This window comes from Carlito syrichta, unplaced genomic scaffold (genome assembly GCF_000164805.1).
Source record: "Carlito syrichta isolate Samal-C Ts95f unplaced genomic scaffold, Tarsius_syrichta-2.0.1 Scaffold301568, whole genome shotgun sequence".
In the NCBI taxonomy this organism is placed as follows: Eukaryota; Metazoa; Chordata; class Mammalia; order Primates; family Tarsiidae; genus Carlito; species Carlito syrichta.
The window spans coordinates 100,010-121,373 of record NW_007245664.1 but is presented as its reverse complement, the minus strand read 5'-3'; the positions used below and the strand labels follow the sequence as shown (position 1 = coordinate 121,373).

General features: G+C 40.0%; 1 protein-coding gene across 1 annotated transcript in view; it reads left to right on the top strand.

The window, feature by feature from the left end:
* CHCHD3 (coiled-coil-helix-coiled-coil-helix domain containing 3) overlaps positions 1–21,364 on the top strand; it is a 123,686-nt gene that overhangs the window by 61,136 nt on the left and 41,186 nt on the right. The window contains exon 3 of the mRNA XM_021710821.1: positions 2,944–3,025. Coding sequence (XP_021566496.1) covers positions 2,944–3,025 — 82 coding nt within the window. The remainder of the gene's footprint in view (positions 1–2,943; positions 3,026–21,364) is intronic.

The window sequence follows — 21,364 nt, the reverse complement described above, 5'->3', positions numbered from 1 at the left end:
TTTTCCTGACCTTTTCCAAGCAGAGACTGGCATCTTTCTCATGCTATAGGATATGAAGTAGGAGAGAAGCAAAACAAGCATAGTATACAGTTGAAAGGCCCCTAGAGAACAACCATTGGAGAGAACGTTGTTCTCTTGCTGCCCTGAGAGGTTGTAACTTCCCAAGTTCCCTGGATTGCTGATGGGCATGCTGGCATTAGGTCTGAGGTAATTTTTTCTCTGTTTCCCTCATTCCTCAGCCAGTGTTCTTTTCATTTATTCTTTCCTTTCTCCCTTTCTCTCTCTGTCTCTCTTTTACAGCTTTATTAAGATATATTTAACATACCATACAATTCACCCGTTTAGGGTATACAGTTTATTGTATTTGTAAGGTGTACAATCATTACACAATCTAATTTTAGAGTATTTTCAACACCTTAAGAGAAATTCTGTCTCTGTTAGCTATCATGTCTCATTTCTCCTTTCTTGTGCCCCAGGCAACAATTAATCTACTTTCTGTGTCTATGCATTACCTGTTTTGAACATTTCATATGAATGGATGCATGTAATGTGTGACCTTTTGTGTCTGACTTCTCTCACTTAGCAGGAGGTTTTCAAGGTTCATCCTTGTAGAAGGGATCAGCACGTCATTACTTTATATGGTACTGAATTATAATATTATCCTGAATGGATATACCACATTTGTTTATCCATTCATTAGTTGGTGAGCATTTAAGTTGCATCTCCTTTTGGATACTATGAATAATGCTGCTATAAATATTCATATGTGAGTTTTGGTATAGGTATATATTTTCAATTTTCCTGAGTGTATACAGTACTCAAGTGGAATTGCTGGGTCATGTTGTAACTGTCTTGAGGAACTGCTGAACTCTTCCCATGGTGGCTGTGCCATTTGACGTTCCTAGCAGCAAATGTATGAGGGTTGCAATTTCTTTGCGTCTTCACCAACACTTGTTATTGTTTGTCTTTTAAATTGTAAAGGTAGTGAAGTGGTATTGATTTGCGGTTTTGATTTGTCTTTTCCTAGTGTCTAATGCTGTTGAGCAACTTGTCCTGTACTTCTGGGCCATTTGTGTGTCATCTTTGGAGAAATGCCTATTTGTAGCCTTTGTCCCACCTTTTTTTTTTTTTGAGTTGGGTTCTCACTCACATCCAGGCTGGAGTGCAGTGGCATGATCATGGCTCGCTGCACCCTCAACCTTCTGGGCTCAAGTGATCCTTCCACCTCAGCCTCCTAAGTCACTGGGACTACAGGCTCATGCCGCCATGTCTGGCAAATTTTTTAATCTTGTAGGCATGTGGTCTTGTTATGTTGCTCAGGCTGGTCTTGAACTCTTGAGCTCAAGCAGTCCTATTGCCTCAGCCTCCCAAAGTGCTGGAATTACAGACATAAGCCACTGTGCCTGGCTCTTTACCCATTTTTAATTGGTTTGTCTTTTTATTGTTTGCCGGTACGAGTTGTTTACATTATTGTATACGCTGTATTCTTCGATATGAGTCCTTTGTTAGCTATATGACTTCCCAATATTTTCTCCCACCCCTAGGTTAACTTTTTACCTTCTCCATAGTGTCATTTGCTGTTGTTGCTCTCTGATAGTCCACAACTCAAACATCCTTCCAGCAGCACTTCATGTGTCTTCTTTGCTTGTTATTGCCCCATGTCTGCTAAATATTCCAACAGTTTTTGCAAATCCTATTGTAATAGATATTTTGCATAAACCCTGAGACAAAGCACATAAAGTGGTGGGGTTATCAAAAGCAACAAGACTATCTAGTTTTCCATCTAATAGACTCAACCATTTGAAATGATACTTAGGTTCGGTGGGTATTCCTGGATTCTCCCAAGTGCTTCTGGATCTTTCTTGGTTATAATTTTGGGGACTAGGTTTCTAGTGAAGAGGAGGCAGTTATTTATTTTTTTATGAAAGCATGTACAATTTGTTCATTTTATTTGCCACCATAGGTATAAGAACCTTTACGTAACATGTTGTACATGGTCTTATTTGAGATACCAAATGTTTCAAATCAAGTCACCAGGTATTGAGGAAGCCCCAGCTGTATTTCCAGCACTGTTCTGTGCCTGTCTCCAGTTGCTGGCACTTGAATTTGAACGACATGTATTCCAAAAAATATGGTTTCAAAATTTTCCTAAATTACAAATGCCCCTTTTCCCAAATCATGGAAAAATGAAGATAAATAGAAATGATTTTTCTCTATGTAAGAAATGATTTGGGGCCAGACTCCATGGCTCAGCCTGTAATCCCAGCACTTTAGGAGGCCGAGGCGAGTGGATTGCCTGAGTCCCGTGGGTTTGAGACCAGCTCGGGCAACTTGGTGAGAACTCTTTTCTACAGTAAATCAAACATTAGTTGGGCATGGCAGCGCATGTCTGTCGTTCTGGCTACTTTGAAAGCTGAGACAGAAGTTATCACTGGAGCCCAGCAGGTCGACGCTGGGGTGGCCACTGCACTCCAGCCTGGGCAACAGAGTGAGACTACAACTTAGAAAAAAAAAAAAAGAAATGATTTTGCTAGATGTTTAATTACTAGCGTAAGAAGGTTTTGGTACATTTCCTCTCCAAAATCCCTCCCTTCCTCCCCACCTCTCCTCACATACCGTTGTCAGATTTGAATGTTAGGACATCATTTTAAAGAATTTGTACTTAGCGACTCAGTCCCTACTGAACAGTAAGCAGCTCCTTGAGTTTATTTTGAGTTTTGGTAGGTGTGGATGTTTCTAGGTCACCAGAGAACTCTTGATTCAATTACTCCTGCAATCTACTAGTTGGTCTTTTCCCACAGTGCTCAAGAAATCCCAAGGAGATGCAGACTACATGGCAGGACTTCGCCTGTTCACATCTGGCAGTCGCAGCTTTGTTTTGCAGAAGGTTTTCTCTTGTGTGTAAAAACTCACCAATTTCATCTTGTTCTTTCTTGATTGTAGTTTCTGATGAAGAATTGAAAAGAAGAGTAGCTGAGGAGCTGGCATTGGAGCAAGCCAAGAAAGAATCTGAAAACCAGCAACGGTGAGTTTCATGGCATCTGAGAGAGATTTGACGGACTTGTCATATTTATCAATTATGTTTAGAAAAGAATGATTGTAGCAAGACTCACTGTTTATGGCTGAACTTCAGAATGTCCTGAAGACACGAACTTGGCCGTTTTCCGTTCTGGGTTGCGTTTGTTAGAGTCCTCTGTTACCCTCTTTCCCAACTTGACTGTCAGTGATCATTATATCTCTCAGTTGCATGACAGTTGAGCCCTGTTTTCTCAATATGTGACAAGTAGTTCTTGAGGATTCTCCAGGAATTTCTCAGTTGATCAATGGATGTGCTATGCTATGACTGTTAAAGTAAACAATATTTTGGTCAGTGATGAATACCACGTGTCATACATAGTGGCTGTATTAACAAATGGCACTAATTATTATTCTATACCCTTAAATCAATTAGGATGTTACAGATATAAGTAGGGCTGGGAATAAAAATCCTCTGTAATTCCATCATCTGAGAATACCCACTCTTTAACATGTTATTGCTCTAGATCTTTTTTCTGTGCCCATACTTCCATCTTATGGTTGCCATCATTAATACTTCTGATAGTAACAGTGAAAAGAGTGTTCACTGAAGTGTTTTTGTGATAGTAGAGACTGAAAGCAATCCGAATGGCCATCCTGAGTGACTTATGGTGCAGGCCTGCCATGAAATACTAGTGAGTCCTTACGTGCGGATTCAAAACGATGTTGAGGAACTGTAAACTGAAAAACAAAAAAAATAGACAAAACAGCATAAATTTTTTTTGGTAAAAAGTACTACTTTGTGAAGATTTAAAGTATGTACTTACTCATAACAATATGGGAATATGCTTTAATCTAAGATAAAGTGCTTCCCATCTGTGCTATTTCTAAAATTTGCATACAGCACCGAGTATTATGATTACATGACCACGGGAGCATCTTTCTGCTGTGAACACCAAACACAGGCTTAATGCGAAGTAGAGCCTTAGTTAGAACTAATCTTGCTTTGAACTGCCTGACTCTTTTGCTCGAGAGGGCTGAATGTACAGAATTCATGGATTGGATTATGTTTCTCACTGGCTGTAGGTCCTTCAGTGTGCAATTTAGCCTCTTTGGGCCTTACTTCATCTTTAAAATGAGGGGTGTAAAAAGTGTGTTTTAGGCCGGGCCTGGTGACTCAGCCTGTGATCCCGGTACTTTGTGGGGTTGAGATGAGGATTGCCTGAGCCTATGGGCTTGAGATCGGCCCGGGCAACTTGGCGAGACCTCGTCTCTATAAAAAAAATAAAAAAATTAGCCAACACATACACACACACACACAAAAACCCAAGCCAAAAGTCGCTAGAGCCTAGCAGGGCAACACTGCAGTGGCAGTGAGTGTGCCACTGCACTCCAGCCTGGGCAACAGAGTGAGACTCTGACTCAGAAAAAAAAAAAGTGCTTTAGTATTTCTTCTCTTTGAAAAACTGCTAAGCTAACTCTCAATTTGCACAAAATGTATGAAACAAAATTGAATTTTAAATTAAGGCTGCCATTTTCTCAGAAAATAGAGAAAACTTATGGCTTAGGTTTTTTTTTTTTCCTGAGTTGGAGTCTCACTCTGTTGCCCAGTGGAATGCAGTGACATACTCACGGCTACCCCAGCATCGACCTGCTGGGCTCCAGTGATCCTTCCGCCTCAGTCTCCCAAGTAGCCGGAACAATAGGCATGCGCTACTACACCCGCCTAATTTTTGATTTTTATTGTAGAGACGAAGTCTTGCCAAGTTGCCCTGGCTGATCTCAAACCTGCGGGCTCAGGCAGTCCACTTGCAGTCCAAGTGCTGGGATCACAGAGTTACTTTAACAAAAAGCCTATACCATATGGCTTAGGGTTTTAAAAATAAAAATCAAGATGTAATTAGTACTGCCAAAAAGATCTGCATATATTTCAGTAGTTTCTCATGCAACACTTTATAATTATTTATTTGGGTTATGTTGATGGACTATATAATTTGGTAGTGATATTTAAATATCTGAAAAAATTTCAGATCTCTTTCATTAAGAAACAAATAAAATCAATATGTTATGGTCGAATTTCTTGTCTTTGAAATTTTATTTATTTTAATTGAATTGTATTTTAATAAGGACTTTTGGTTAGACTCATATTTACTTTGCTTATTATATTTCACGTAAGATTATTTTTTGTCTTCCTTTTTTCCATATGGTGTAGGCTTTTTGTTAAAGTAACTCTCACTGGATTTTTTTTTTCTTCATTATTCAGCTCCCATTTGCTCTGCCTTGGTTCATGAAAGGGAAAGGGCAGATGAGATGAATAAAAGGTGCCAGTGAAAGCCAATTTCATACCTCAGGTGGAATGGGGTTGGCAGCCTAGGTGTAACCTGGACAAATGACTATTGATAAAGAATTTATTTTCTGTCGCGTTTAAGGAGAGCAGAGGGTGGTTCAGCCTTTATATTATTTTTTCTTTAAAAAAAATCTTGTTTGAAGCCTCCTTCATGAAAACTTCCAGCTGTCAAGTCTTGGCAAAAAGTGTGTGTTCATCTATATGATGGTTCTTAGAAGAATCAATAGCTGTTTTTTCCCTTCTTTTTTCCTTCCGGAGAAGAAACTTTAGGAAAAGCATTGAGAAAGTTTTACGTGCAGTCTTTTAGAAGCAACTTTTTGGAGTTCCAGAGCATTTGTATATTATGGTGTCTGTTGCCTAAATTGAATGGGGACTTGTGAGCAGCTCTAGAAGGTGGCCCCTCATGCCATCTCACCGTCACTGGCACGTCTGCCCTGCTTACCAAGGGTTTTCTGTTCATCTCCAATGCATACATACCTGGTGACCAGCTCTCATGCACTACATGTCTGGTTAAAGACACTATTGTATGTTTTGAACAAACTTTGTATGACAAGGTCTTTAGAATTAATTTTGATTGTGATATTTTTCTTTATAGAATATCTGTTATCATTGAAACCTTTTAAAATGCAAATCTTAAAGCACAATCAAAAATAGAGAAGAGGACAGTGAATCCCTATAACTTATCACATTTTAATAATTATTTTTTGAGTTGGGGTCTTGCTCTGTTACTCAGGCTGGCGTGCAGTGCCACAATCAAGGCTCACCACAGCCTCAATCTCCTGGGCTCAGACAATCCTTCTATCTCTGCCTCCCAAGTAGCTGGGAGTACAGGCGTACACCACCATGGCTGGTAAATGTTTTTTTTTGGAGGGACAGGGTCTTGTTATGTTGTCCAGGCTGGTCTTAAACTCCTGGGTTCAAACAGTTCTCCCTCCTTGGATTCCCAAACTGCTGGGACTATAGGTGTGAACCACCACTCCTGGCCAGTTTTAACAATTCTTGTTTCAGCTGCACTCTGCTTGCTTTACCCATGTGGTGAGTGGTGCAGGGAAACAGTACATTCTCAACTGGATCCTGAACTTGGTGGCAGGGAAATATTCCAGAATGTCTTCTAACAGGATGGCCTTTTAGAAGCAGGTTTTGCTAAATAAGGACCTTATTTCAGTGAGATTTGTTCGGTTGAAAGACTGAAACTTAACTCTAGGTAACTTAGGAAGCAGGGACATTTTTAGAAGCATATTGGATATATAGCTCAAAGGAAGCAACGGGAAGACTAGTGAACTTTGAGTGAGAGAAGACCTGGGTATCACTAAAACTGTACACAGGGAGGAAGTTGCTCCCCAACAGGAAATCCAGGTAGACATTTCAGCACAAAGGATGGGTGGTGGGGGGCTGAATACCACTGACTTGAAGGTGCCATTGATTTTAAGATTTTAGTGCATTTGATGTATTACTAAGAAACGATTATAATTAGTAGTTTATCTCTTAGGATTTTCTTATCAAAACAGCTCATTAAGACTTATTTGGAATTTTTAAAAACATATGTCACACGTGTATTTATAAAAAGGAAAAAGTAAGCAAAATAAATTGCAGTGGTTCTCAGCTGGGGAAGATTTTGGTCCTCAGGGAACATTTGACAATGTTTAGAGACATTTTTGGTTGTCACAACTTATCAGGTGTAATTGGCATCCCGTTGATGGAGGCCACAGATGCTGCTAAACATCCTGTAATGCACAGGATTCTCCCCCCGACACACAATAATAATCTGGCTCAACGTATCAGTTGTGTCTGTTGTGAGAAGCCCAAGGTTAAGGTAAACTTCAAACTGGTTCCTGTTGGTTTCCTACTTCTGAATCCCCCCTGGACTCAGGATTTGACGTCCTTGTTTTGGACACAATAGCATGTCTGTGCCATAGACATCTTGGGGAAAGAGATTCCTTAAAAGATTGCTCCACTGTTATTCCTGGGATCTTTCCAAGTTGCTGGCACCAAGCTCTGCACATTCTGATGCTTACGTGTGAGCTATGGTGACTGCATTCCTACTGCTGCCTGGCTGCAGCTGCGAGAGGCTTTGAGGTGTGTGAGATACACACGTGTCCCAGAGCTGATGAAGTGCGGTCCATGTGCACTCCAAGCCGTTGCCTCTACCCAACTGGGATGGCTTCGGGAGTGTCTTATTTTACCTTCTACCTTGTGCAGAAACCCATTTTCTGCCTCCATGGCTGTCTGTGCCACACACACTCAGATCCCGTTCACATGTCCTTTAAATTGAAGATATTATGGGGATTTAAAGTTTACCCAAACTCCTTTAAGCCTTCACTCTTAGATTTGATACCACTATATCATGCTCAGTAGCTGCCTTAAGAGGTGCTTTCTTTTTTTTTTTTTTTGAGTTGGAGTCTCACTCTGTCGCCCAGACTGGAGTGCAGTGGCCGCTCCCGGCCACCGCAGCCTCGACCTGCTGGGCTCCGGCGATCCTTCCGCCTCAGCCTTCCAAGTAGCTGGAACTACAGATGCACTACCACACCCGGCTAATTTTTTATTTATTGTAGAGATGAGGTCTCGCCACGTTACCCAGGCGGGTCTCGAACCCACGGGCTCAGGCAGTCCGCTCACCTCGGCCTCCCAAAGTGCTGGGATTACAGGCTGAGTCACCGAACCCCGTCAAGAGGTGCTTTCTTACTGAGGCTGCAGTGACAGGCCGTTTGCTCATTATAAGCACCGTAACTGCATATGTTGTATTCTCATTTTTAAAAAACCTTTACGCATGGATTCCCAATTCAGTTTGTTGTAGATTAATGGGAATCTTGAGTGAGCTGCTTAGTTAACACAATCATGCACCCACAAATCACCGATAGATTAGTCTACACACTAAAATTGTTGGTTTTAATTTGGAATCATAGTCTTGCTTACCAAAATCCCCTGGTGGACAGACCCTTTGCTCAGTGTACCAAGTCCAGAGGAAATGCCTCTGTCAGCAGTCTGTTTTTGCTGTGATACTCTAGTTTGTGTTTGGATTAAAGCCCACCATACTGTGTTGTAACTATAGCAGGCCAATATAGCATGGACATAATATGCTGTCATTTGAGTGTAGACTTTTAAAATGTGATTTACTTTTCCCCTGTGCCCTACCTCCAAAAGTCAGTCTTTGACAGCAAGAAAAATGTGACTACTTCTGACCTCTGACCTCTGGTATTTGAATTTCACCTCTTTACCTATAAAGGCAAGTGAAAGAGTTTCAGTTTTAATAACCTTTTTTCAAGAAACCAAGGAGAAAGGCAATAGTTTTTGATGTTGAACTAGCTATATATCAACCAAGATTACTTGCTTGCTGTTTTTAAGTGGACACCAGTTGAGATTTTTCTCCACTTGTAATTATTTGGAAAGTTAAATTAGATTTGTGATACTTAAAAGAATTAATTTGGTTTAATAAATTAGATGTAAATTTTATCAGCCTGATAGCATTATTGATATCATCAATTAAGGACATAAAGCTCATTTGTACCTTTCAGTTTCTCAGAGCAATGGTGAAATTCATAGGGATGTTTAAATTTATTATATATAATTTATCTTGATTTTATTATTGCATATTTTCTGCATTTGGAAGAAAAGGTAGAAAAAAGGAGGAGGAAAGAGTTCATTAGAGACACACAGGACTTTGTGGGTAGTGTCATGCTTAACATCCATAATTTAAGAAACCACGTCCCTGGTGTGGCACTGTTCACATAGCAAACTCTCACAAGTATTTGTTCAGTTGAATGAATCACTAGGACTAGAAAATCCTGACAGCACCCTTGTTTCTAGGAATTGAAGTTCTGTATTATATATCCATATATATTCTATGTTATAGTAAAATAAAAACAAATTAAATTATGCCTTTGAAATCTGCCACTAACCAGAGACTACAGATACTTGTTTTATGGATCTTTGTTTTAATTTTATAGTGTTGAACACTTGTTTTCCTGTCATAGACACAAAGTACGCAGTTGTTATGAAAATTACGTATCTTTAACTTGCATGTGATTTCTAGATATATAGTAATTAAAAGAACAATGGCTTTCAGGGAACAAGTACTGCTGATAACTAATATCTATCAAGGCTTATCATGCAAGTGTAGTTTTGAAGTAACCATATGAGACCAGTTAGCAGTCAGTATTTCCTCATTCCAGTCACAACTGGCACAGACAAATTAATTTCCCTTGTAATTTGCACATGTTTGTAAAGAGGTGATTGCAGGAGTTTGAGTTATAACTCTCCAGTGACACACACTTGCTGTTCAGGTGTGACCCGTACCATCCTGCTGGAATGTGAGCATACGTGCCCAGTGTTTGGTGTCAGTGGAGGTAGTGGATAGCTTGTTGGCATTATTTCCAAAGTAATCCCATATTACTACATTTAAGAGATCCTTCTGTAGTTTAAAAATCTCACTCTTTGATTTTTCTTAACTCCATTTTAGCTGCTTAAAAAAAATGCTTATTGCAATGCTGTTGCTTTATAGCCGCACTTTTCTGTTTTCTTCTGCTTGACAATTGATGAAGCGCTAACCAGTGCTAACTGCAGTAGAGAGAGCACATCCTGGCCCACATAAAGATGAGACTGGATGGACTGAAAGATGATTGGAAGTGCCGTGCATGCACTAGGTATTGAAATCCGTGCCATCTGCTACTTTCATCTTTTTTCTTCAAGTGGCACTTTTCTATTTTTAATAGTCAAGTGCCTTTTTATAACCAACAATTATAGAAGGTTGGGTTTTCCAGTCTGTTTTATTCACATCTTTTTATTTCTTTTTCTAAATCCAATCTTCTTTCCTACTGATGCTACGCTATTCTACTGATGTAGAATCCCTTTGAGAAGCTATTTTTACACGTTAAGAATATGAAACCTGGAAAACCAGAGTCAATCACATATGCCATAGAAATCTAACTTTTTTACTGGTTGTAATAGCAGCAGTGATGTTCAGCCACTTCTTGTTCAGATGTTTCTTTTGACATTAATTGTAGTGCTTTTCTTTTGTGAAGCATACTGTTTGAACCAAATTTGTGCCCAATTTGGTTTCTGATTTGGAAGTTTCTAGGAATTGGTTTCTCAGTCAGTGTTCTGTAGTTGGAGTATTCTTGTCAAGGTTTCTCCCTTACCTGAAACAATTTCGTTTTACTGTATTTGGGGGAGATGGAGTTTTGGTGTACTTAGTAAGTCATTTATTATTCCTTACCTAAACTATTAATGTTTACTGTCAGCATTATGTCACTGTTTTATAAAAAATACAGATGACTGAGATATATGTCAAGTTTTCAGTTAGTAGCAGAGCTGACCTAGAATTGGACAGCTACGTGGTCCTACCCAATCTACACCTGAGGTGGTAGAGTCATATCCTCTTTCATCATCATGGAAACTGTTGTTTTTATTTATTCATTTTTTGAGTCAGGGTCTTACTCTGTTGTCCAGGCCGGAGTGCAATGGTATTATCACAACTCACCATAGCCTCGGCCTCCTGGGCTCTGGTGTTCCTCCTGCCTCAGCCTCCCAAGTAGCTGAGATTACTGGTGTGAGTCACTGCGCCTGGCTAGTTATGTAAACATTTTTCAAAGGAAATCCATCATGGAACCCGATATAAAGCTGAATTAAGTGCCGTCTGGTTATAGCTAGGTCCAGGGACCTCAAGCTCTCTTTTTCTTTTTCCTTCCTAGAGAACCAGGAATCATCTTTGTGGGCCCTCATGCTAGTTGGGTTTTCGTTTGAGAAAACTTTGGTCAGGGTCATTTTCTCTCAAGCTTGGACACTATGTATATGAGGAATGCACTTTTGCTAAGCCAAATAGCATGTGTTGGGTAGACTCAGTGCTGCTTATGTTTGAGAAGGTGGCCTACTGTTTGTTCTCTTTGTCTAGAAGTCCATATTTACACGGAGTAGTTCACGTAGGCTGGGCCTCACCCTGGCTGTTCCTCAGCTCTGGGCCTTCTGGTAGCCATCTGCTGATTCTGTTGGTGATGCTGCATTAGAAACAATGTGGAAGAGTGTGAGGTCCTTTATGCAGGCTGTTAACTCCGTAAATACTAGAGAAATACACAGGTGGGGTCCCTGTTTCTTCTCCTGACCTTCATAACTTTGCCAGTAGCGCCTGGAGCCGAAAAGGACTGCAGACAGCATAGTTGTAAATCAAATATCAGTTAGATCTTAGGACTATAGTATTTCCAAACTTTGGCACATTTTCCTGTTTGATAAATACCCCGTCCTTCTTCTTTTCCTGGTTGGAGGAAACTGTTGAACCAAGAGCAGCTCATCTTCAGTTTCTGTTCATTTTCTTAATGAGAGAGCCCATGTTTCTTTGTATCCCATTCTTACTCAGAAGTAGCAGAACTTCCCTCACAGTTTATAGATGGTGTGCACATGGACTGTGTACATTGGAGTCATGTGTAATCTGTGAAGACAATTTCAGAGTACAGGACCCGTGTGCCCAACTAAAATAAAAAATTAACACAAACTGTGTCATCTTCTGCCTGTGTGCCGGTCACTGTTCTAAGCATTTCCTAGATTTTAACTCATTCCATCCTCAGCACCCTGGTGGGGTCAGTGTTACTGTTGTCTCCACGTTATAGATGAAGGAACAGAGAGGCCAAGAAACCTCACCAAGGCCTTACCCAATAAGTGGTAGCACTGGGATTTGAATCCAAGTCTTTGTAGAGTTCTTGTGCTAAAACACCTTACAGTATTAATTTTTTTGTGGACAGGGATTACTTTCTTTGAAGTCTTTCATTTACAGTTGTGGGAAGGAGTATCAAACATTTACTTAGATTTTCTTTTCTAAACCATTAGTAAATAAAAGTTCTCTTAAAAATGACCTCCATTGTGTGCTGCCGGTTATCAGATATGGACAGCTATTCCATATGATACTTTCAAAGCTTCTTATATCTTAGGACCAAACTCTCTTGAGACTCTGTGTTTAAAGTTAATATTCTTTTTCTTGACCTAGACTGTACCTCACTTTTAAGTGCTTGTCTGTGTGCATATGTTCAGTGGTGGTGGCAGTTCAAATTTCTTGTTAGCTTATGAAGGGGATATTTTTATTAACAGCACCATGGGAGGTGTGTGGAAGCAGATGGTAGCCTGCCTCGTGAATGTCAGAGAGGAGGCTCTGCTGTGGTCAGTGAGGCCCATGTGTGCTCACCAGGTGGGAGAGTTTGTCAACCTCTCAGGAGTCTGGAAGCAATAAAGAGGCTAGGGCTTACTAAATGATTGCAGAGGGGAAACATTTCTGCATTCATACTTAGAGTTGTTGTTACTTTTCTCTTTTAAGCAGGAGTCTCTGACTTATTCTGTTATTTTGTATTGGTTGTGTTGCTTGGTATGTTGGGTTTTGGACTTGTGGCGTTTAGTGTTATTATTATTTGCCATTTGTATGATAGTCACATTCTTCACATTTGGTCTATAGATTTATACATTTTGAAATCAATTAAAAAGTTATCTGCTGGGACACTGCCTTTGGAACTAGAATATCGAATTTCTCTGTGAAAATATGTGCAACCAGCACAGTCCTGGCGCCTGCCTGTATTGGCCATGTGCTAGTTAGAATTGCTTCTTCCATATAGACTCCCTGACTCCTCCAGGCTGCAGCCATTGCATTTGGAAGGTTTTTCAAGTTTCCTCATTAAAATAATTTTAGTGTGATGTTTTTGATGTCAAGCGTAAAGTATAAAAATAGAGGTTAACCATGAAAATGTTTCAATTAACGATTTAGATTCAAGTTCTCACAACTTCTCAGAATGAATCTTCAAATTCCTTATTTCTTGGAGCCATTTTGTGACTCCTGATTACATTAAGACTTTCTTAAAAATCCATAAATTAAATATCTTTCGACTTCTTGATGGGGTTGATGGATTAAAACCAAACACACCAAAACAGTACCAAAAAAGGTTAACTGACACCACGAATTTAATGTGAGAAATGTCTTAATTTAAAAATCCTTATCTAGCAGAGATTCTGCAGCTTTTCATTTTTTCTACAGAACCAGATAGATAGGTTTGACATAGAAAGGTCATTCCTCAAACTACTGAAAATGTGGATGATGTTGGTTTGTTAAAACAAAAAAGAAAGTCACCAGAGAAAATCTACAGGTAACACAGAAGAATGAAGGTCATTGTCTTTTTCCTTTCCTTCCTATCACCTGCTCTTCCCTGATGAAATCACTCACACATTCATGCCTTAGGGAAATGTATTTCTTTCTTTTCTTTTTTTTGAGTCAGGGTCACACTCTGTTTTCCAGGCTGGAGTGTGGTGAAATGATCACGGCTCACTGCAGCCTCTAATTCCTGAGTTGAAGTGATCATCCTGTCTCAGCCTCCTCTGAGTAACTGGAACTATAAGCTTGTGCCACCACATTTGGCTAATTTTTTATTTATTTAATTTTTGTAGAGACGAGGTCTTGCTACCTTGCCTAGGCTGGTCTTGAACTCCTGGCATCAAGTGATCCTCATGCCTTGGCTTCCCAAAGTTCTGGGATTACAGGCATGAGCCACCATGTCTGATGTTACGTATAGTTTTTAAAACAAAACTAGATTGAATGATGTTGTATAACTTGATATTTTTTCCTAGTCTATCATATACTGTGATCTCTTTTTCCATATCAGCCTATGTAGATCTTAGTAGACTTTAGATCTGATAATAAATGCCATTTAAGAAGATTTTACCTAAGAAAAGTAATGCTACTAATAGTAACAATATGTAAGCATATGAAATGACCATGAATACTTCCTTTGTCCTAAACACTGGTCCAAGCACTTTGCAGACATGATCGTTTAATCCTCACAGCAACCCGATGGGGCGGGTCCTGAAACACAGATGTTCACTTGCTTATAGTCATGTAGTAAGAAAGTAGAGGACTTGGGATTTGAACCCAGGCAGCCTGGCATCAGAAGCCACACTCATCACCACTCTACCAGGCTCTGCCTCAGAGGCTAAGTTATTTTCTGGACCAACAGTTATGTTACCTATTATGTGTCTGTCTGAATGCTCTGACTGAGCTTTTTTGACTCAGTTTACAGAAAGTTTGTGTTTTATAGGTTTCAGCTATGCCTTGATTATGAAGCTCAGTAAATAAGGAACTTAGTTTGAAAAGAAATTCACAAATGAAAGGACTTTTTTGGTGTTTTGTTTTTTTTTTTAAATTCACACGACTATATTTGAAATAAAACTGTCAAAATACTGTCAAATAGTGGGTGAAAATTAATATTTCTGTAGGTTTTGCTGTAATATGTTGGAAATTGTGCATTTCTCTATGACTGTATGTCAACTGTATAATTCAGTTTTTATAGAATTAAAGAAAAGAGGACCAAACTATTATGCAAGTGAGTTTCTGTCACTTGTGTTATTTTTATGGCCCCACATAGGTTTGCCTTAGAAAGCTCTTTTCTCAAAGTACTGAAAATGTAGGCAATGTTCGTCTAACAAAAGGTTGGCGTGAGCATCAGAATTGTGATGGCTGATTATTCCTGATTCCCTCTTCCTGCCCCCATGTTCCCATGTCCCCCCTTCGGTTAATTGGCCCTGGTGTCTTTGCTTTTAAGATGTGTTACACATCCTCTACCCTCACCATTTCCACCCCTCAACTGCAGAAGTTTTTCCCTCCCGCCATGGGACCTCATACCATATTGGAGCCCTTTTTGGTTATCACAGCACAGGGTGGGGAGGCTACTGGCATCCAGTGGGTGTTAAATATCCCACAATGCACAGCATACCCCCCATGACAAGGAAATGTTCATTTCAAAATGTCGATAGTGGCAAGGTTGAGAAACCTCAGGTCTTAGCCATTGTCATTTGTCACTTGCACCATTACAAAGTCACCTGCATGGGGCTACTCTTTCTGCTGGATTCTGTTTTTCACAGAGCAGTGTCAGTGTACTTTACAAAATGTATTTCAAATCATGTCAGTTTCTTTACTTAAAACCTTCTGATGGCTTTCACTAGATTTAACATGAAGCCCAAGCCCTTTCCCCTGACCTTGTAGTCCTCTGCCTGCCGTTACATGTGTACACATGAAGACACTTGAAACCTCCCCACCTTCTCCTTGAATACTTTGGCCACATCGGCTGCCAAACCTGTTGTACCAATAACTCTTTGCCCAGAGTACTTGCGCCCCGGTTTTTGCATGGCTGTTCTTACTGTTCAGAGTTCTTCTCAAATAATCCCTCACATTCCTTGGTCGTTTTGCTTAAACTACGCTCTCCTTCCTGTCCTCTTGCTCAGCTACCCTCTTCCTGCTGTATGCTTCTTCACAGTCCTTCATCTGTTTCTTGTCTGTCTTAAACACTGCACTGGAACATACAAGGCTCATGAGAGCAAAACCGATCATCTGCCATACAGGAAGGACCAGAATGAATGTATTGTCAAATTATAAGAGTATTTTACTGTTGTGGCCAAATACATTAAAATGGGATAGGATTTGTCCACAAGGAAGAAGAAGTGGGAGAGTCACCACATGCCCTTTGATGACTTCCCTGTGTACCAGGCACTGTGTTGGGCACTTGTGGATGTTGGCTCTGGGCTCCCTACCAGCCCTGTGATGAGACCTGCTTTAACCTGTATTGTGGCCATAACACAATGGCCCTCACGTTCCTCCCAGGGCCCCCTGAACAAATTGGGGAGCAAATTGATGTGATGTTTCTACTCTCCATGGGATTATTTTATGATCCAAAAGCAACTTGGAGAGGTTAAGTACCTCACCTAGACCATGATCGGCAAAAGGCAGTGTCAGGATTCACATCTAGTTCTTTATTACTCCAGTCCTTTTTCTGTACTTCCTCCTTAAATCTTCATGGTTCCTGGGAAACCATGTGACTCATGTCTTTCCTTCTAGCAGGCTTAGTTGACTTTCACTTTTTGAGATGACAGCTGCATTTGTCACTCCAGGGGCAGTATTTTTTGGACTCGGTCCTGTCCAGTGACAGGTGCTGAGTTTGCTTCATTTTGTAGTGAGTGTCGTCTTAATGTAAAAACCCCACAGTATGTGAATATAGTCTAGGCTTTTGGATGTTTTTTATTGTTGGCTAAATACATTCTGAAAATCTGTAACTATGTGTAAAACATGTACCATGTATAATGTACCGTGTTACATGTATCATGCTTTTATATTTTATGTGAGAATGAACCAGAACATATTTTGTGTAAGACTTTGAGCCCTTGGGACGGAAGTCAGAGAGTCCCTTGTGTTTCTGGGCATTGGCCTCTGGTGAGTCCCCATGAACCCACCGAAGGGATGTCCTTTGGATATGTGCTGCTTTAAGTTCAAAAGGAGGCCCGAGTAGCTTGGATTTGTATCTGTGCACCTTGCATTCCTTACCTGGCTTGCTGAGAGTCTTGTGGAAACCTGAGTGATTGTCTCTTTCCTTGTCCTCTCTGGCTCCTGGATATCAGACTCTCTTGAGGCACCAGAGAGGATAAAAGCCAGAGAGGCCAGGAGAGCAGACTCTTCCAGCATCAGTGTGTTCTGGACATTGTGAGCTAAGGGTTGCTTCCTGCTTCCTGCCCTCTTGTTTCTGTCCACTCATTACCTTTACATGTTTTGGGGCTTTTTTTTTTTTCTGGTTGTTTTGTTTGTTTGTGTTTTCATTTTCTAGCAGCTTGTCAGAGGAATGATATGCACTTACCAACTCAGCTTTAGACAGCTTTTTATAGACAAGACCAACAAATTTACCAGTCAGGGAACAAAGTGAGAGAAAAATGAAGAACAATATTAGAAAAGAACCCTTTGGGAAGCTGCACAAAAATGTTATATTAAAATCGATACCAGGGCTTGACCTTTTGTGGTACTGTGTATTTTAAATCCTCGTATTGATTCTCTTTTAATAACATGTTTATTCTAGTTTACTGACATAAGCCTAGGGAGAATACAAAAAGAAAAGATCAAGTTCCTTATTATGGTGGTCATTTAAATGTGTCTCAGGCATTTTTTATGGCTGGTGTGATTTGTATATCTTTAACATATTCTCATGCATTGTCAGGCTTCAAGATGCTGTGATGGTGGCGAAGTAAATTTTTATTTTTGCTGAAAATACTCTTGGCCTTGCTGTGGCAGAAAGGTGCACTTCTTTCCCTTACCACCACATTTGATTTTTTTTTCTTTTCTGCATGTATGTAGAAGACAGAAAAGTCTCATATTGATTGACTTTTTTCCTTCCCAGCCCTGAAAACCATCGATAGTTTAGTTGGCTGAGTCGGGACATTTGGTGACAGTTCTATGCATGAAGACAGCTGTCTTTTACTGTGTAACTAATGACAAAGTGCTGAAGAATAGGAAATCTCATACCTGACCCCTTTGATCATTCACTCTTGTAATTTCACAAACAGCAGTGTTTATTTTGACCGAATGGGGCCATGCACGTTTCACGTAGGAAGGCCGCCGCCATAGTACGTTGTCTAGTCATGAGTTGGGGCACTGTGCTCATCTCCTCTGTCTTCTCCCATTAGGAAGAAAACAGAATTAATTTTCTTTTCAGATGATTTCCCCCAACATACAGATATTAAGAGCTATCCAGAGCAACAGGAAGGACTTCAGAGATACCTGGAAAGGTTATCCTGTAAATGGCAAATTAGATGAGTTTCAACCTGTGGAACATCAAGTTAATGGGCTTGGGGAGAAATGAGGATGCTGGGATCTAATTCGTGGTTTTAATATAATAGCTCTGTTGTTTATGGGACATTTGATATCACATGTCGAGAAGCCAGACAGTAGTTCCAGGAAGGCTGTAATGAATTAGAGGACATTTTGAAAGGGCAAGTGAATTAATCAAGAGGCTAGAGAATCAGAAGGCTGGGATATGTGTCTTGTAGCACGGGAGGCTTAGCAGACATGTCGCAGCTTCCCTGAGGGGATCCAGATAGCAGCCAGTCTCTCTCTGTCCTTCAGACTTTAAATACTGGAGGGCCTGGAGTTAGCAGCAGTGGCGATACGCTGCCTTTCTGTCCACTGCCACTGGTGGGCCAGGTGTTCGGTAAGGAACTGGATCCTGGGTGCTAACTCTGCTTAGGAGGGGCTCAAAGGGGAAGTGTCAGAAAAGCTGGCTTGAAAGTAAAGGCAAAGTTCAAATAAAAACCAAGGTTTAAAACTGTCCAGCAGACTGGGCTTGGTGGCTCAGCTTGTAATCCCAGCACTTTGGGAGGCCAAGGTGAGTGGATTGCCTGAGCCCACGCGTTTGAGACCAGCTTGGACAACTTGGCGAGACCTCGTCTCTACAATAAATCAGAAATTAGTTGGGCATGGTATCATGTGCCTGTAGTTCCAGCTATTTGGAAGGCTGAGGTGGAAGAATTGCCGGAGCCCAGCAGGTTGATGCTGGGGTGGCTCTGAGAGTGCCTCTACACTCCAGCCTGGACGACAGAGTGAGACTCCAGCTCAAAAAACAAAAATAAAGATTATTGTATTATCAGTTTTTGTATTCTTAAAAGAAATAAAAAAAAAACACAACAACTGTCTAGCATAGAGATAGATGAACTAATCCATTGTGGACACTGAATTATGATATATGTCCAAAAAGACCGAGAACAATGAGACAAGACAGAAGACACTGGGACAATTGAGTGGGTGTCTTCTAGAGTCTGCCTGTGTTGGCCCCTTTCACCTTGTCCCATCATCAGTTCTGTGTTGTAACCTGGTCTACTTTTGTGTTTTATCATCATCCCACCCATCGGGTCTTTCTAGTACCCAAGAGTATCTGTAGATCAAAGCAAAAATCACAAGGCACATGATATTAATAAAAAGTGTTTTTTTCTAAACAGTTATTTTTTTCTAAAAATAACATATGCTAATGAGAAAATTAGAAAAATGCAACTAAACAAAATGGAGAAAACAAAAGTCACCTGTAATCTCACTATTCACACAGAACCACTGTAAATAATTTTGATGCACAGGCACATACACATGGGGAAAAGATAACAGATGTACTATCATATTGTCCTTAATGTTTTTATGAGCTGCTTTATTTTTGCTCTTAAGACACATTAAGAACCTGTCTTCTCAGTATATATATAATTTCATGGTAGTTCACTATTAGATATTAAGACTTCCAAATAAATGGTTCAGAATGTTTCGCTGTTATGAACACTCTGCATTAAATCTCCTTATTATTAAATTTACACATTTTCAGTATTATTTCCTTAGGGTAAATTTCTAGAAGTGGAATGACGAGGTCAAAGGTTACATAAAATATTATTATTGTTAAATTGCCCTCAAGAAATTGTATTACTTAACTCACTACCAATATTAGTCCCTGTTTTTTTCTCACTACTGAAAATTTTAGGAACATAGTAGTATCACCAGTGTTGTGTTATGCCCATGTGACCATGTCTTATTATATTTATCTATTTGGCGAGTATTTTCATTAATGTTCGACGTGGTTTTTAGTGGGATGGAATAGTCTTTTTGTTTTTAGTGCTATGAAAGTTTAGGCGCTTAATAAAGACTAGCCAGATCATTTTGGGTTATTGTCAAGTCAATATTGTTTTAAAAATATGTAACTTTAATGATGTTTTCTTGTTAGCCATCTACAGATGTAAAATCTTGTCTTTGAGGCCTGTATATAGCTGAAGAGATACAATAAAAAAGCAATAGGTGAGATACAAAATATAACTGGTAACACTCCAATTTTCCTGGAGTGGACTCAGTATTTCTAAAGTTGCCACAGCAGATTTGGCCTAAATATGAGTTAGTTAACTGGTCAACCCCATGCATGCCTTATCTATGAAAGTATGATTGTGTCATATGATTGTGTCAGAAAAGAAATAAATCAACTTTGCGATACGTCCAGCTTTGTAACTAAAACAATGCCCTGTACATAGTAGGTGCTAAATAAATATTTGTTGAATATTGAATTTGCCCATTCTTTCATCTTTTGAGGAATAACATGGTGTTTGCTTTTTGCTTGTGACACATGAACAAAGGAAAATTAAATACATTTGAAAATTGAAATGAAAAATCTATGGGCAGTGAAATCAGCAACTGAATTTTAGGACTTAGAATGTTTATGGCTTACACTTTTGTCTGTTCTTGGTTTCTTTATACTGATTTGAATTTTAAATTCCTTGTTTTCCTTTTCTTTTTTTTTTTTTTTTGAGTTGGAGTCTCACTCTGTCGCCTAGACTGGAGTACAGTGGCCGCTCCCGGCCACCGCAGCTTTGATCTGCTGGGCTCTGGCAATCCTTCCGCCTCACCCTTCCGAGTAGCCGGAATTACAGGCGTGCGCTACCACATCCGGCTACTTTTTTGATTTTATTGTAGAGATGAGGTCTCGCCTGCCCAGGCGGGTCTCGAACCCACAGGTTCAGGTAATCCACTCACCTCAGCCTCCCAAAGGCGTGGGATTACAGGCTGAGCCACCGAGCCCGGCTTTCTTTTTTTATTATAAAGATGTAGGGTACAATTCAGGGTTGATTATGCAGGTATCCTCCCTCCCCTAGCAGTTTCCCTCAACTGCCAATCCCACCCCACCTCCCCTGACAGTTTCCCACTACTGCTAATCTCTTTCTTACAGTATTATAACAGTTCAAGTTCTGCTTATGAGTGAGAACATACAGTACTCTGTTCTTTGTGTCTGTGATAGATCACTGAGTATGATAGGTTTTAAATCCATCCAAATTGCTGTGAAGTCCATATGTTTGTCCTTCTTTATGGCTGCATAATATTCTATTGTGTATATGTACCACATTTTAAAAATCCAGTCCAGCTTCGATGGGCATCATGGTTGGTTCTGTGTTTTTGCTATTGTGAATAGAGCTGCAACAAACATGTGTGTACAGGTATCTTTTGTAGAATGATTTGTGTTTCTCCGGGTATATTCCCAATAGAGGAATTGCTGGGTCATATGTAAGGTCAATTAGTAGTTCTTTCAGAAATCGCTACACTGTCTTCCAAAGAGGTTGCACTAGTTTGCATTCCCACCAGCAGGGTAGAAGCGTTCCTTTTTCTCCGCATCCTCGCCAGCATCTGTTGTTTTATTAATGATGGCCATTCTTACA